This window comes from Rhinopithecus roxellana, chromosome 6 (genome assembly GCF_007565055.1).
Source record: "Rhinopithecus roxellana isolate Shanxi Qingling chromosome 6, ASM756505v1, whole genome shotgun sequence".
In the NCBI taxonomy this organism is placed as follows: domain Eukaryota; kingdom Metazoa; phylum Chordata; class Mammalia; order Primates; family Cercopithecidae; genus Rhinopithecus; species Rhinopithecus roxellana.
The window spans coordinates 155425603-155441305 of record NC_044554.1 but is presented as its reverse complement, the minus strand read 5'-3'; the positions used below and the strand labels follow the sequence as shown (position 1 = coordinate 155441305).

Sequence of the window (15703 nt, the reverse complement as noted above, 5' to 3'; positions counted from 1 at the left end):
TGCTGTCTTTCATCCTCTGACCCTCCTACTGACGTCCTCACCCAGGTCTCACAATCTCAGTACCACTACAGGCTGTAACCAAGAAGTCCGTGCTTTCTGGAGACAGAGAGAGGAGAAGGACCAGAGAGTAGCAGACCAGAGGTGGGGACGGGCAGTGGGGTGAGAGAGGTGGGGGGAAGTTTGCATGGTTAATGGGTATGAAAAAATAGAAAGAATGAATAAGATCTAGTATTTGATAGCCCAACAGGGGGACTATGGTCAACAATAATTTAATTATACATTTAAAAACAACTACAAGAGTATAAATGGATGTTTATCAGAAAAGGATAAATGCTTGAGGTGATGGCTACCCCATTTACCCTACTGCGATTATTGCACATTGTATGTCTATTGAAATATCCCGGCCGGGCGCGGTGGCTCAAGCCTGTAATCCCAGCACTTTGGGAGGCCGAGACGGGTGGATCACGAGGTCAGGAGATCGAGACCATCCTGGCTAACACGGTGAAACCCCGTCTCTACTAAAAAAAAAATACAAAAAACTAGCCGGGCGAGGTGGCGGCACCTGTAGTCCCAGCTACTTGGGAGGCTGAGGCAGGAGAATGGCGTAAACCCAGGAGGCGGAGCTTGCAGTGAGCTGAGACCTGGCCACTGCACTCCAGACTGGGCGGCAGAGCGTGACTCCATCTCAAAAAAAAAAAAAAAAAAAAGAAATATCCCATATACCGGCTTGGCGCAGTGGCTCACACCTGTAATCCCAGCACTTTGGGAGGCCGAGGCAGGAGGCTCACGAGGTCAGGAGTTCAAGACCAGCCTGGCCAACATGGTGAAAGCCCGTCTCTACTAAAAATACAAAAAATTAGCTGGGCGCAGTGGCCAGCACCTGTAATCCCAGCTATTCGGGAGGCTGAGGCAGGAGAATCGCTTGAACTTGGAAGGCAGAGGTTACAGTGAGCCAAGATTGTGCCACTGCATCCAGCCTGGGTGACAGAGTGAGAATCCATCTCAAAAAAAAAAGATATTCCTCCCCTCCTCACCATTTCTACAGCCCACTCCAACCTCTTGGTTAGAGGACAATGACCTTCATCTTCAGTGGGCTGCCACCTTTTCAATCTATCTACACTCATACAAATAAAGTCTCTTTTAAAAGATAGAAACATGGTCATCTCATTATCCTGCTTGTAATCCTCCCACTGTCCTCACAGGTTGTGGTCTGAACTTGAATTTCCTTAGTTCAGCCCCCAGAACCCTCTGAAATCTGGTCGTTGTCAGTCTCTATAGCTTTGTATGGCCCTACTTTGCACTCACATCCCAACTGACCCAAACTGCAAACACCCTACAGAAAAGCACGAGGCTACTTCCTGATCTCAGGCCTTACTTGGCACATGGTGTTTGCTGACACTTCGGTGTCTCTGCACCGTGTCCCTACCATAGCATTTCCACTGTGTTCATCTTTGTGTCCCCAACAACCGAGACAAAGCTACCATGAGGTAAACGTAATCTGAAGCATATGTAAGAGAAAGAGCTAGGGAAGCCCCGACTTGCAGAAGTTCATGGGAGAGAAGGGGAAAACTCTGGGGAGATACGGGGCAGGACTCCATGCTCTGAAAGCAGCCAGGGTACCAGGACTCCAGACACTAAGGAAACCGACAACTCATCCATCGACTCTGAGCTTTGCTGGTCCCAGAGGAACACATTCCAAATATAGTGTCCACTCCCAAGAATAATCTGTGCCCAGAAGAGTCCCTTTTAGGGATGCAAAGTTATTTACTACCCTACCTAAGCTGGGTCTTGAAGGCAAGTCCTCTTGCTCCATTCCTGGCAGACCTAATCCCAACCCTAAGACAGAGCTGTATACCTTAGCGAGGAGATGTCAGCATGAGAGCTGGGGCTACAAGCCAGGCTGCAGTTCTTTGAGAAACAGATGCCTGAAGAAAAAGCTAAAATGATTCAAGAGTCAAATGCTTCAGAGGAAGTAACATGCTGTAGAAAAAAATGACACAGAGCCGGGCGCAGGGGCTCACACCTGTAATCCCAGCACTTAGGGAGGCCAAGGCGGGTGGATTTCCTGAGGTCAGGAGTTCAGGACTAGCCCTGGCCAACATGGTGAAACCTCGTCTCTACTAAAAAATACAAAAATTAGCCAGGCATGGTGGCAGGCGCCTGTAATCCCAGCTACTCAGGAGGCTGAGACAGGAAAATCGGTTAAACACGGGAGGCAGAGGTGGCAGTGAGCCGATATCATGCCATTGCACTCCAGCCTGGGTGATAAGAGTGAAACTCCGTCTCAAAAAAAAAGAAAGAAAGAAAGAAAGAAAAAATGACACGGAACATCGTATCACCGTGACTTGCAGTTGAGTCCCAACACTATTGTTTTGCTGAATAAGGTTATAAAGTCAAACAAAACATCATTCCTACCCTACCCGCAAGGTCTCTGGTAGTGGAGGTATGTAAGCACGTTAATAGAGCCCCAGCTTGCACTAATAGAATCAGACTTGTTAAGGGCTGTTATCTTGAATCTCCTCTCCCTGAGAGAATGGCAGAAAAATTCTGTTGAGGATATTCAAACACCAGGATTAAAGATGCTTCAGCAGTTCCTGTTGTAAGTGTAATGTCTTAAGCTGCAACAGCTAGCACACGATGGTCCAGGTCTTCATGACTTTGGTCAAGCAGCCCCCTGGGTCATGGGACACTGAGGCTGTTTGAATTGCAAGAGCTGCAAGTTCCTAGAGGAGGAGCCAGGCCCAGCCGCAGTGAAGAAGCCTGCCGCTCCCTCTACTGGCTGTTGGACAACAACACTGCCTGTAGCGTTTGCTCTTGGCGGAGTCACAGAACCAAGCAATTAATGAAAGGGTTGAGGTTAAAAGGTTTAGAAAGCCTTTTAAAAAGATTTTTAAAAATCTTCAATTTTAGGATCACTAGTGGAAAAAAGGGAGTTAAAATTAATTTTAACTAATCCTTCTTTAATATTAAAATCTGTTTTAAATTTATATAGATGATGGCCAATCATGAATCGGCTTGCAAGACAATGCCTATTTGTAGGTTTTTTTTGAACAATATTTGTCCATATTTATAGTGGAAAAGATGTTGGGCTTAGGAAGCAATACATCAGCCCACACAAAGAGCTGAAAAGAGGCCTTACAAATCAACTGTTAGCACTGCTGCTATAGGAGAAGATTGAGAAAGCCCACAAAAGCCTTTCTATCTCCACAGATTACAGTGAAAAATTTCCAGACAGCTGGGTGCGGTGACTCAAGCCTGTAATCCCAGTACTTTGGGAGGCTGAGGCGGAGGATCATCTGAGGTCACGAGTTTGAGATCAGCCTGGTCAACATGGCGAAACCCCATCTCTACTAAAAATACAAAAATTAGCTGGGTGTGGTGGTGTGTGCCTGTAATCCCAGCTACTCAGGAGGCTCAGGTGTGAGAACTGCTTGAACTTGGGAGGCACAAGTTGCAGTGAGCCAGGACCGTGCCACTGCACTCCAGTCTAGGCAATGGAGCGAGACTCCATCTTTAAAAAAAAAAAAAAAAATCTCCGGACAAAATATACAAAAATACACCTGAGGACTCTGAAAAGCAAACAAAAGCAGGTGGTCTGGGAGGGAAACAACACCTGAGAACCATTTTGGGGTAGAGGATGGATGTAAGTTTCATGGGGCTCTTTCCCTCTTTTCTCTCAGGGCCTCAATCCTGGTGCAGCTGTGGTGGCCCCACAGGCAGCTCCAACTCCAGGAGAAATCCAATCTTTCCGGCCAGGAGACTGAGAAAGGCTTGGAGACCCAGGAGGAGGGCAGTCCCCCAGGCGGGGACTAGCAGCAGGAAGGGAGCCCTTGCTGTCCAGAGTGCCTAAGAGTCCTTCTTCCTTTTCTACTTTCTCTGCTCTGCTCCAAGGACAGCTCTAGTAACAACTACACACAGGCAGGCAGGTAAACCTTTGAGAGAAACTTGGAGCCTGTGGCTAGAGGACCAAAAAGGGGGTCTCATGTGGGCCAGAGAGTAGGAGTGAGGGAGTCCCAGAGAGGAGAGCTAGAGAAGGGGACTCCAAATTTGAATTTCAATCAACACAAATCCTAGGTTCATCTGAGCTATTTACATGCAGAACAGCACCAAAACAGCAAGCATGGAACAGACCCAGCACAGCAAAGACCCCGGGTGAGAAGGGAGCGAGTTACACCACCAGTCCAGCTCCATATGCAAAGACCCAGAGTGGGTTTCAAAACAAAATGACACTGAAATCCTTGCCCCAGAAGGCAAGACCAACTTGAAGTCTGAAGCTAATTGGGTTAACAGCCTCCTAAAACACAAACAAGAGGCTTTTAACAGGACCCAGAGTCCAAACAATATAATACTCAAATGCCCAGGATACAATCTACAATTACCCAGACCAGGAAAATACGACTCATTCTCCAGGGAAAAGATAATCAACAGGTGCCAAGCCCATGATGACCCAGATGTTAAAGTTATCAAGAATTTAGCTACTATAACAACGGGGGGTAAAAGTAGATATTCCTGAAATGAATGGAATAATACAAGTTCTCAGGAAAGAACAGAAAGTGTAAAAAATAACCAAATGGAAACTTTAGAACTGAAAAATACCTGAAATGAAAAATTCACTGGTAGGCTTGATAATGGAAGATGCCAGAACAATCTCTGCATATATAGACAGATCAACAGAAATTATCCCATTAGACTCTGAAGCTACAGTGAGCCTGATAGCACAACTGCACTTCAGCTTGGGCAACAGAGTGAAACCCTGTCTCTATTAAAAAAAGAGACAGGAGGCCGGGCGCGGGGGCTCACGCCTGTAATCCCAACACTTTGGGTGGCCGAGGCAGGTGGATCACGAGGTCAGCAGATCGAGACCATCCTGGCTAACACAGTGAAACCCCGTCTCTACTGAAAAAAAAAAAAAAAAAAAATAGCTGGGCGTGGTGGTGGGCACCTAGAGTCCCAGCTACTTGGGAGGCTGAGGTAGGAGAATGGTGTGAACCCGGGTGGCAGAGCTTACAATGAGCTGAGATCATGCCATGGCACTCCAGCCTGGGTGATAGAGCGAGACTCTGTCTCAAAAAGAAAAAAAAAAAGAGAGAGACAGGAAAAAAAAAAAGAGAGAAATTAATTATTCCATTTGAACTACAAATTGTTTTAGAAAGAAATAGAGCCTCAGAGACCTGTACAGCAGCATCAGAGGTCTACCAGTTGTGTTTCTATAGTTCAAGAAAAGGAGGATAAAGAGATTGAGATTGGGACAGAAAAAATATTTCAAGAATAGTTGAAAACTCCATAAATTTAGTAAGACACATAAATTTACATAATCAAGGAGCTCAGTAAAGATAAACTGTGGGAAAAAAGCTGAAATATATCATTATCAAATTATTGAGGACCAAAGACTTGAATAATCTTTTTTAAAATTTAATTTTATTAAAAAAATTTTTTTTAGGCTAATGAAGTGAAGCAGTGGGAGTAAAGACGGGATTTAAAAAATCTTAAAAGCAGCCACAGGAAAAGGACACATTAGGCTTAGGGTGATAGCAGATTTTTTAAAAGTTTTTTTTAAATTAATTATTTTTTAGAAAATAGAGATGGGGTCTCGCTATGCTGCCCAGACTGGTCTTAAACTCCTGGCCTCAAGTGATCCTCCTGCCTTGGCCTCCCAAAGTGCTGGGATGACAGCAATGATCCACTGCACCTAGCCTGATCATAGACTACTAATCAGAAACTGAAACAGCCAGAAGTCACTGAAATGACATCTTTAAAGTTCTGAAGGAAAAGTCCAATCAACCCAGTGAAATTATCCTTCAGGAATGAAAGAAAATAATAACATTCTCAGCTAAATGAAAATAAGAGAATTTGTACCCAGCAGACCTATTCTCAGAAAAGTGCCAAAGGAAATTCTTCTGGGTGAAGTAAATGTAAAAAGGACACAGGGAACTTCAAGACTAGAGAGCAAAAAAAAAAAAAAAAACGATGACACTGGGTAGACATAAAAGACTATTTCTGTTCTCTTAAGTTCTTTAAAATATGTAAGAATACAGAAAGTAAATGTTAAAACACTACTAATAGGCCAGGCGCGGTGGCTCACACCTGTAATCCCAGCACTTTGGGAGGCCGAGGCGGGCGCATCACGAGGTCAGGAGATCGAGACCATCCTGGCTAACATGGTGAAACCCCATTTCTACTAAAAATACAAAATATTAGCCTGGCATGGTGGCGGGCGCGTGTAGTTCCAGCTACTCGGGAGGCTGAGGCAAGTGAATAGCATGAACCTGAGAGGCAGAGCTTGCAGTGAGCTGAGATCGTGGCACTGCACTGCAGCCTGGGTGACAGAGCCAGACTCTGTCTCAAAAAAAACAAAAACAAACAAAAAAAACCACACTAATAATATGTAGATTATATGTTTCAATGTATGTAGATTATATGTTATAAATACAACAACCATAACACAAAAAGAAGATAAAGAGACCTGTATACACTTACTAACTGGTCAAATACTAACTCTGGACTATAAATGGTCACGCATGCACATTATTATCCTTACAGTAACTACTAAAAATAAAAATAAACAAAAAGATACAGCCAAGAGACTACAAATCTTTATAGATTTATAGATACAGAAAAAGCAAGTGACAACATTCAATATCCAATCTCAGCAATTTGAACTTTGTAAACCTGTTAAAGGACATCCATGGAAAATGTAAACTAGCATCATACTTAATGGTGAAGAACTGTTTCCCTTGAGATCCAGGACAAGATGAGGATGTCTGCTCTCACCACTCCTACTCAGCATCGTCCTGTAGGCCTCAGCTGGGGCAATGAAATAAGAAAAAGAAACGGCATACAGATGAGAAAGAAAGAAAACTCTGTTTGCAAATACCATAACTGTCGGCATAGAAAATCCTAAAGAATAAAAGTTTCTGGAATTAGTAAGTGGATTTAGCAAGGCTGGAGGGCATAAGATCAATATAAAGTCAGCTGTATTTCTGTATCAGCAATCAACAACTGGAAATAAGCACCATTTACAATAGCACCCAAAATTATAAAATAGGTATACATCTAAAAAAAATTGTGCAGAGTGGGGCACGGTGGCTCACGCCTGTAATCCCAGCACTTTGGGAGACCGAGGCGGGCTGATCACGAGGTCAGGAGATTGAGACCATCCTGGCTAACACGGTGAAACCCCGTCTCTACTAAAAGATACAAAAAATTAGCCGGGCATGGTGGCAGACGCCTGTAGTCCCAGCTACTCGGGAGGCTGAGGCAGGAGAATGGCGTGAGCCTGGGAGGCGGAGCTTGCAGTGAACCGAGATCGCGCCACTGCACTCCAGCCTGGGTGACAGAGCAAGACTCCATCTCAAAAAAAAAAAAAAACAAAAAAAATGTGTGCAGAACCGGCCAGGTGCGGTGGCTCACGCCTGTAATCCTAGCACTTCGGGAGGCCAAGGCAAGCAGATCACAAGGTCAAGAGATCGAGACCACAGTGGAACACTGTCTCTACTAAAAATACAAAAAATTAGCCGGGTGCAGTGGCGGTTGCCTGTAGTCCCAGCTACTCGTGAGGCTGAGGCAGGAGAATGGCGTGAAGCCGGGAGGCGGAGGTTGCAGTGAGCAGAGATCCTGCCACTGCACTCCAGCCTGGGCGACAGAGAGAGATTCCGTCTCAAAAACAAAAACAAACAAACAAAAATCTCAATGGCATTTTTCTCATAAATAGGAAAATCCATCCTAAAATTCATATGAAATCCGAGGAGACCCCAAATAGCTAAAACAATTTTGAAAAAGAATAAAATCTGAGTAGTCAAACTTCCTGATTTCAAAACTTCTTGTAAAGCTATAGCAATCAAAATAGTGTAGTATTAGCAGAGAAACAGATATACAGACCAACAGAGTAGAGAACCCAGAAAGAAAACACTTGCATGTATGGTCAAATGATTTTGACAAGGAGACCAAGACCCATTCAATAAAGAAGAAATCATCTTTTCAGCAAATGGTACTAGAAAAACTGGATATCCACATGCAAAGGAAGAAGGTGGATTCTTACCTTATAGTACATACAAAAATGAACTGAAAATGGATCAATATTTGCAGTGATAAATATGCTAATTACCTTAATTTGAGCATTAAACGTTATATACATATCAAAACATGACTTTATACACCAGAAATATGCACAAATTATTACGTCAATTAATTTTTTTTTTGAGACGAGTCTCGCTGTTGCCCAGACTGCAGTGCAGTGGCAAGATCTTAGCTCACTGCAACCTCCGCCTCCCAAGTTCAAGCGATTCTCCTGCCTCAGCCTCACAAGTTGCTGGGATTACAGGCATGTGCCACCACGCCCAGCTAATTTTGTATTTTTAGTAGAGATGGGGCTTCTCCATGTTGGCCAGGATGGTCTTGAACTCCCTACCTCAGGTAATCCGCCCACCTCCACCTCCCAAAGTGCTGGGATTACAGGCATGAGCCACTGTGCCGACCTAAAATTTTTTTTTTTTTTTGAGACGGAGTCTCCCTCTGTCTCCCAGGCTGGAGTGCAGTGACCGGATCTCGGCTCACTGCAAGCTCCGCCTCCCAGGTTTACGCCATTCTCCTGCCTCAGCCTCCCCAGTAGCTGGGACTACAGGCACCCGACACCTCGCTCGGCTCGTTTTTTGTATTTTTTAGTAGAGACAGGGTTTCACTGTGTTAGCCAGGATGGTCTCGATCTCCTGACCTCGTGATCCGCCCGTCTTGGCCTCCCAAAGTGCTGGGATTACAGGCTTGAGCCACAGCACCTGGCCAAAATTTTTTAATTTAAAAAAATTTTTTTTAATTTTAAACAAAGGATCAAAGACTTAAACATAAGACAAACTATAAAGCTCTTAGAAAAAGTATAAGGAAAAAGCTTCATGACATTGAAATTTTTTTTTTTTGAGACAGAGTCTCATCCAGTTGCCTAGGCTGGAGTGCAGCGTCACAATCTTGGTTCACTGCAACCTCCGCATCCCGGGTTCAAGCGATTCTCCTGCCTCAGCCTCCCAAGTAGCTGGAACTACAGGCATGCGCTACCATACCCAGCTAATTTTTTTGTATTTTTAGTAGAGGCGGGGTTTCACTGTGTTAGCCAGGATGATCTCGATCTCCTGACCTAGTGATCCACCCACCTCGGCCTCCCAAAGTGCTGGGATCACAGGCGTGAGCCACCGCACCCAGCCTAATTTTTGTATTTTTAGTAGAGACGGGGCTCCTCCATGTTGGCCATGCTGGTCTTGACCTCAGGTGATCCGCGCCTCAGCCTCCCAAAGTGCTGGGATTAGGGCGTGAGCCACCCTGCCAGGGCATGACATTGAATTTGATAATGATTTCTTGGATCTCTGATACCAAATGCACAGGTAACAAAAGAAAAGAGACAAACTGGACTTCATTTAAAAACTTTATGCATCACAGGACTCACCAACATCACAGGACTCACCAACAGAGTAAAAAGACAACCCACAGAATGGGAGAAAATATTTGCAAATCATATATCTACCAAAGGATTAATATCCAGAATATATATAAAATTCCTAAAACCGAACAAAAAAACCTCATTCAAATATGTGAAAAGGATGAGGTATGGTGGCTCACACCTGTAATCCCTTTGGAAAGCTCAGGCAGGCAACCCAGGAGTTTGAGGCCACCCGGGTAACACAAAGAAACTCTGACTCTACAAAAAATACAAAAATTAAGTTGGCATGGTGGTGGCATGCCTGTAGTCCCAGCTACTCGGGAGGCTCACCTGCATCTGGGAAGGTCAAGGCTGCAGTGAGCCAAGATAGTACTACTGCACTTCAACCTAGGCATCAGACTGGGACCCTGTCTCACCAAAAAAAAAAAAAAAAAAAAAAAAGAGAGAGAGAAAATGACTGGAATAGATATTCTTCAAAGAAGACATACAAATAGCTAATAAGCACATAAAACCATGCTCGGCATCACTTATCATTACAGAAATGCAAAATAAAACCAGAATGAGAGACTACTTCACGTTTCATAGATGCCAGAGGAAGGGAGGGAAGAAGGAAGGAAATAAATTGGCAGGGATGTGGAGAAGTTGCAACTCTGGTGCACTGCTGATAGGAATGTAAAATGCTGTAGCCAATAGAAAAAAATAGTATGGTGGTTCCTCAAAAAAGTTAAAAACAAAACTACCATATGATGTATCAATTTCACTTCTGGGTACCCAAAGAACTGAAAGCAGGGCTCACAGAGATATTTGAACCCCCTATGCTCATAACAGCATTATTCACAACAGCCAAAAGATGGAAGCAAGTATATGTCAATGGATGTTAGAAAAACAAACTGTTGGCTGGGCGTGGTGGCTTACACCTGTAATCCCAGCACTTTGGGAGGCCAACGTGGATGGATCAATTGAGGTCAGGAGTTCCAAAACCAGCCTATCATGGTGAAACCCCATCTCTACTAAAAAACACAAAAAAAATTAGCCAGGCTTGGTGGTGCTTACCTGTAATCCTAGCTACTCAGGAGGCTGAGGCAGGAGAATCACTTGAACCTGGGATGGGGAGATTGCAGTGAGCTGAGATGGCGCCATTGCACTCCAGCCTGGGCAGCAGAGTGAAACTCCATCTCAAAAAAAAAAAAAGAAAGAAAGAAAAACAAAATGTGATTTACATATAACATGGAATATTATTCACCCTTACAAAGAAAAAAAATTTCTCATACATCTTTTTTTTCTGTTTTGTTTTTGTTTTTTTTTTTTTGAGACGAAGTCTTGCTCTTGTATCCCAGGCAGGAGTGCAGTGGTGCCATCTTGGCTCACTGCAACCTCCACTTCCCAGGTTCAAGCGATTCTCCTGCCTCAGCCTCCTGAGTAGCTGGGATTACAGGTGCCTGCCACCACAGCCAGCTAATTTTTTTTTTTGTATTTTTAGTACAGACCAGGTTTCACCATGTTGGACAGGCTGGTCTCAAACTCCTGACCTCAGGTGATCCATCCACCTCGGCCTCCCAAAGTGCTGGGATTACAGGCGTGAGCCACTGCACCTGGCCCTTTTTTTTGGGGATGGAGTTTTGCTCTTGTTGCCCAGCCTGGAGTGCAATGGCACGATCCCAGCTCACTGCAACCTCTGCCTCCCGGGTTCAAGCAATTCTCCTGCCTCAGCCTCCCGAGTAGCTGGGATTACAAGCATGCGCCACCACACCTGGCTAATTTTGTCAGGCAGGTCTCGAACTCCTGACCTCAAGTGATCCACCCACCTCGGCCTCTCAAAGTACTGGGATTATAGGTGTGAGCCACCGCGCCCAGGCAAAGACATTACGCTAAGTGATATAAGGACAAATACTGTATGATTCCATTTACATGCAATACTTAAGAGTAGTCAAATTCATGAAGACAGAAAATAGAATGGTGGTTGCCAGGGGCTAGGAGGAAGGGAGAACGGAGAATTTATTGATTACTGGGCACAGAGTTTCAGTTCTGCAAGATAAAATGTTCTGTGGATAGATGGCAGTGATTGTACAATGTGAATGTACTTAATGCCACTGAACTGCACACTTCAATTGTTAAAACGATTTTAAAAATTAAACATTCAAATATGATTTTTAAAAAAACACTGTATGGTTCCACTTGTATGAGGGAGTCAAACTCATAGAAACAAAAAGCAGAATGGTGGCTGCCAGGGACAGGAGGATGAGCAGTGCGGACTTGTTTAAGGGATACAGAATTTCAGTTTTGCAAACCGAAAAGGTCTGCATATTGGTTGCAACAATTGAACTGTACACTTAGAAATGGTTAAAATGGTAATTTTTTTGAGACAGAGTCTTGCTCTATCGCCCAGGCTGGAGTGCAATAGCGCGATCTTGGCTCACTGCAACCTCCCAGGTTTGAGCGATTCTCCTACCTCAGTCTCCCAAGTAGCTGGGATTAGAGGTAACCGCCACCGTGCTTGGCTAATTTTTTATTTTCAGTAGAGATGAGGTTTCATCATGTTGGTCAGGCTGGTCTTGAACTCCTGGCCTCAAGTGATCCGCCTGCCTCAGTCTCCCAAAGCACTGGGATTACAGCTGTGAGCTACCGCACCTGGCCTAAAATGGTAAATTTTGTTATGTGTGTTTATTTATATATTTTTTGAAATGGAGTTTCACTGTTGTTGCCCAGGCTGAAGTGCAATAGTGTGATCTCAGCTCACTGCAACCTCTGCCTTTCAGGTTTAAGTGATTCTCCTCCCAGTCTCCCAAGTAGCTGGGATTACAGGCATGTGCCACCACACCCACCTAATTTTGTATTTCTAGTAGAGACAGGGTTTCTCCATGTTAGGCAGGCTGGTCTTGAACTCCCAACCTCAGGTGACCCAGCTGCTTCGGGCTCCCAAAGTGCTGGAATTACAGGCATGAGTCACCGCACCCAGCCGTGTTATGTGTATTTTACTACAGTTTTTATAAAGTGTTATACATGAATACAGAAGATACACATGGAAGATTTGCACACACACACACGGAATTTGTTTTGTCTTCAGAGTTCTCTTGGAGAAGGAGTGGGAGAAGTGCATTTAGTTTGCTGATGGTACCACCTGTGTGCCTGATGTAACACCAAATGGTTCCCCCAAAAGAAAATTACTGATTATCCTAAGTGAAATGACAAAAGCTTTTGAAATTTATCAGCTCTAGAACTGAATCTAAAAAACGTGGGCTATTTTTCTTCTCCTGTAAACTACTGATATATGACGTTTTCCATTTTAATAGGTTGAACTCATTCCAAACCAAGAAAAGGAATTGGACACTACAGGAACTCACAGAATACGATCAAGCCACTTTTGCCTCAAGCAAACACAAACATCAAAGGACTTCATTGATCAACTTTATAAAAAAATACTTTAACTTGTAAACCCTACTTTTCATCCAATTTGGTCTGAATTCTGGGAGTGGGGGTGATGCGATAGGTCATACAAACTGGGACTCCAAGAAAAGATTTTTAAAACCCCATTAACTTTTGTTCCTTACTCGAGAAGGGTCCCTATGTCTAACTTTCAGTTGTTTCATCTACAATACTATCATCCTCCTTTAAATCCAAACCCAGCTGAATATCAATACACGGTTGCTACGAATGTAGCAACTATCATTTCACCATGTGTCACTCTCTTCCTACTTAAGAGATTTACTTACTTGGTCAACTTGTGGCTTTTCATTGCTGTGAGAAATTCTCTGACAGTCTCAGGACTCTGGTGTCTGCATGGTGATTTTGATAAGTATTTTAATGTCTGGGAAAAAAAAAAAAAGAAAAAAAGCCAAGCATAAGACAAAGAACCCTGAATGAGAAAAAAGGAAACGCAATGGCTATAATTAAAATTCTAAAATTTTGTTTTAAAAATCCTGCACAGGCCGGGCGCAGTGGCTCACACCTGTAATCCCAGCACTTTGGGAGGCCAAGGTGGCCAGATCACCTGAGGTCAGGAGTTCGAGACCAGCCTGACGAACATGGTGAAACGCCATCTCTACTAAAAATACAAAAAAAAAGCTGGGTGTGGTGGAAAAAAAGCTGGGTGTGACAATGCACGCCTGTAATCCCGGATACTACAGAGGCTGAGGCAGGAGAATCGCTTGAACCCAGGAGGCAGAGGTTGCAGTGAGCCGAGATCGCACCACAGCACTCCAGCCTAGGTGACAGAATGAGAGACTCTGTCTCAAAAAAAAAAAAAATTCTTGTATAAAACAAACAAAGAGGCATTCAGGAGAACCAATCTTCATGCAATATGAATTCCTGAAAGAGAAAATCAGTAGCTAGAACAGGAAGAATAAGTAATGAAATTTTAGAAGAAAACTTTTCTGATCTTAAAAAAAAAACTCAATCTGACAATTATGTTATATTTCAGACAATTTTTTAAAAGAGGGGGATCCCAAAGAATAAATTGCCATGAGTATACATGGATATATACTAATGAATAAATAAATGCGTAAGAAAAGACAACTTTTTCTCATGGAAGAATTCTAACTCATGTGAGCTGGGTGCAGTGGTGCACACCTGTAATTCCAGCACTATGGGAGGTCAAGGCAGGAAGATCACTTGAGCCCAGGAGTTTGAGACCAGACTGAAGTAACACAACAAAATCTTGTCTCTTAAAAAATATATATATACATATATATATAAAATACTAACTAATAAACATAGAAGGAATGAGAACAATTTTAAAATCACTCTCAGGCAACTGTACCATAGTCATAATTACTGCAGGAAAGATCCACCAATGAATGCTAAAATTGATGGTTAAAAGCTTAAGGAAGGGTAGGCTGTTTTCCTAGCCTCAAAGCATCTCCCACAAAATATTTTTTAATTACTGTGGTGGTTTTAACACATATACACAAATTCTTTGATATCCCTCCCTTTAAGAGGTGAAGCTTAATCTCCCCCTTCCCCTTGAATATGGGCTGAACTTGGTGAATCCTTTCTAACATAATATTGAAATGAAGAAACAGTAGCTTTACAGTGGAGAAACCGGGCAGATACCATCTTAACCAAATGACCAAAGTTAACAATATCAGCCATAAGAAACATCGACATCAGCCAGGCATGGTGGCTCATGCCTGTAATCCCAGTACTTTGGGAGGCAGAGGCAGGCAGATCACAAGGTCAGGACACCGAGACCATCCTGGCTAACATGGTGAAACCCCGTTTCTACTAAAAAAAATACAAAAAATTAGCTGGGCATGGTGGCGAGCACTTGTAGTCCCAGCTACTCGGGAAGCTGAGGCAGGAAAATGGCGTGAACCCAGGAGGTGAAGGTTGCAGTGAGCCGAAATTGCACCACTGCACTCCAGCCTGGGCAACAGAGTGAGACTCCATCCGCCCCCTCCCCAAAAAAAGAAACATCAATATCATGTACCCTGAGATACCATGACATGAGAAGGGGAGATCACCTCTGTGGTACTCTTCCTCAAAAGCCATAGGTTCTGGGTAGTCATAAGAAAATATCGGACAATCACAAATCAAGGGATGTTCTATAAAATACTTGACCAGCCCTTCACAAGTGTCAAGGAAGACAAAGGAAGAGTAAGGACACAGAACAAATGACATGATGGGGACATGTTAACTAAATACAAAATGGTATCCTCAACTGAACCCTGGAACCCAGAAGATAGCAGTGGGAAAACAGGGTATTCAAATAAAATTTTAGCTTAGTTTATTTAATAGTATGTACCACTGTTAATTTCTTGGTTTTGATCACTGTAACATGGTTATGTAAGATGTTAACATCAGAGAAAACTATGGGAAGCGTACATGAGAACTCCCAGCACTGTCTCTACAACTTTTATGTAAGAGAAAAATGGCTGGGTGCGGTGGCTCACACCTATAATTCGAGAACTTTGGGAGCCCAAGATCAGTGAATCACCTGAGGTCAGGAGTTCAATACCAGTCTGACCAACATGGAGAAACCCCTTCTCTACTAAAAATACAAAATTAGCCAGGCGAGGTCGTGCATGCCTGTAATCCCAGCTACTCAGGAGTCTGAGGCAGGACAATCGCTTAAACCTGGGAGGCAGAGGCTGTGGTGAGCCAAGATCACACCATTGCACTCCAGCCTGGGCAACAAGAGCGAGACTCCATCTCCAAAAAAAAATAAAAATGATTTCAAAATAAAGGTTTTATTTTTTTTTAATTGATTTGCAATGGTCTGATATTTTCTCATGATTACACAGGATTTGTGTCTTTTGAGGAAGAATACAGATATAATTTGGG

The 15703-nt window shown here is 43.4% G+C and overlaps 1 protein-coding gene across 5 annotated transcripts in view; it reads right to left on the bottom strand.

The window, feature by feature from the left end:
* The window catches only part of LOC104659880 (DNA-directed RNA polymerase III subunit RPC9-like), a 46355-nt gene that overhangs the window by 11196 nt on the left and 19456 nt on the right, over positions 1-15703 (bottom strand). For 2 of the 5 annotated variants that reach the window (XM_030933403.1, XM_030933399.1), the window contains exon 4: positions 13135-13229. In XM_030933403.1, the coding sequence (XP_030789263.1) occupies positions 13135-13229 (95 nt within the window). Of the gene's footprint in view, positions 1-6384; positions 6805-10477; positions 10526-13134; positions 13230-15703 lie in introns of those variants that run through there. The other 3 variants (XM_030933400.1, XR_004058127.1, XM_030933401.1) reach the window with 3 other exon arrangements.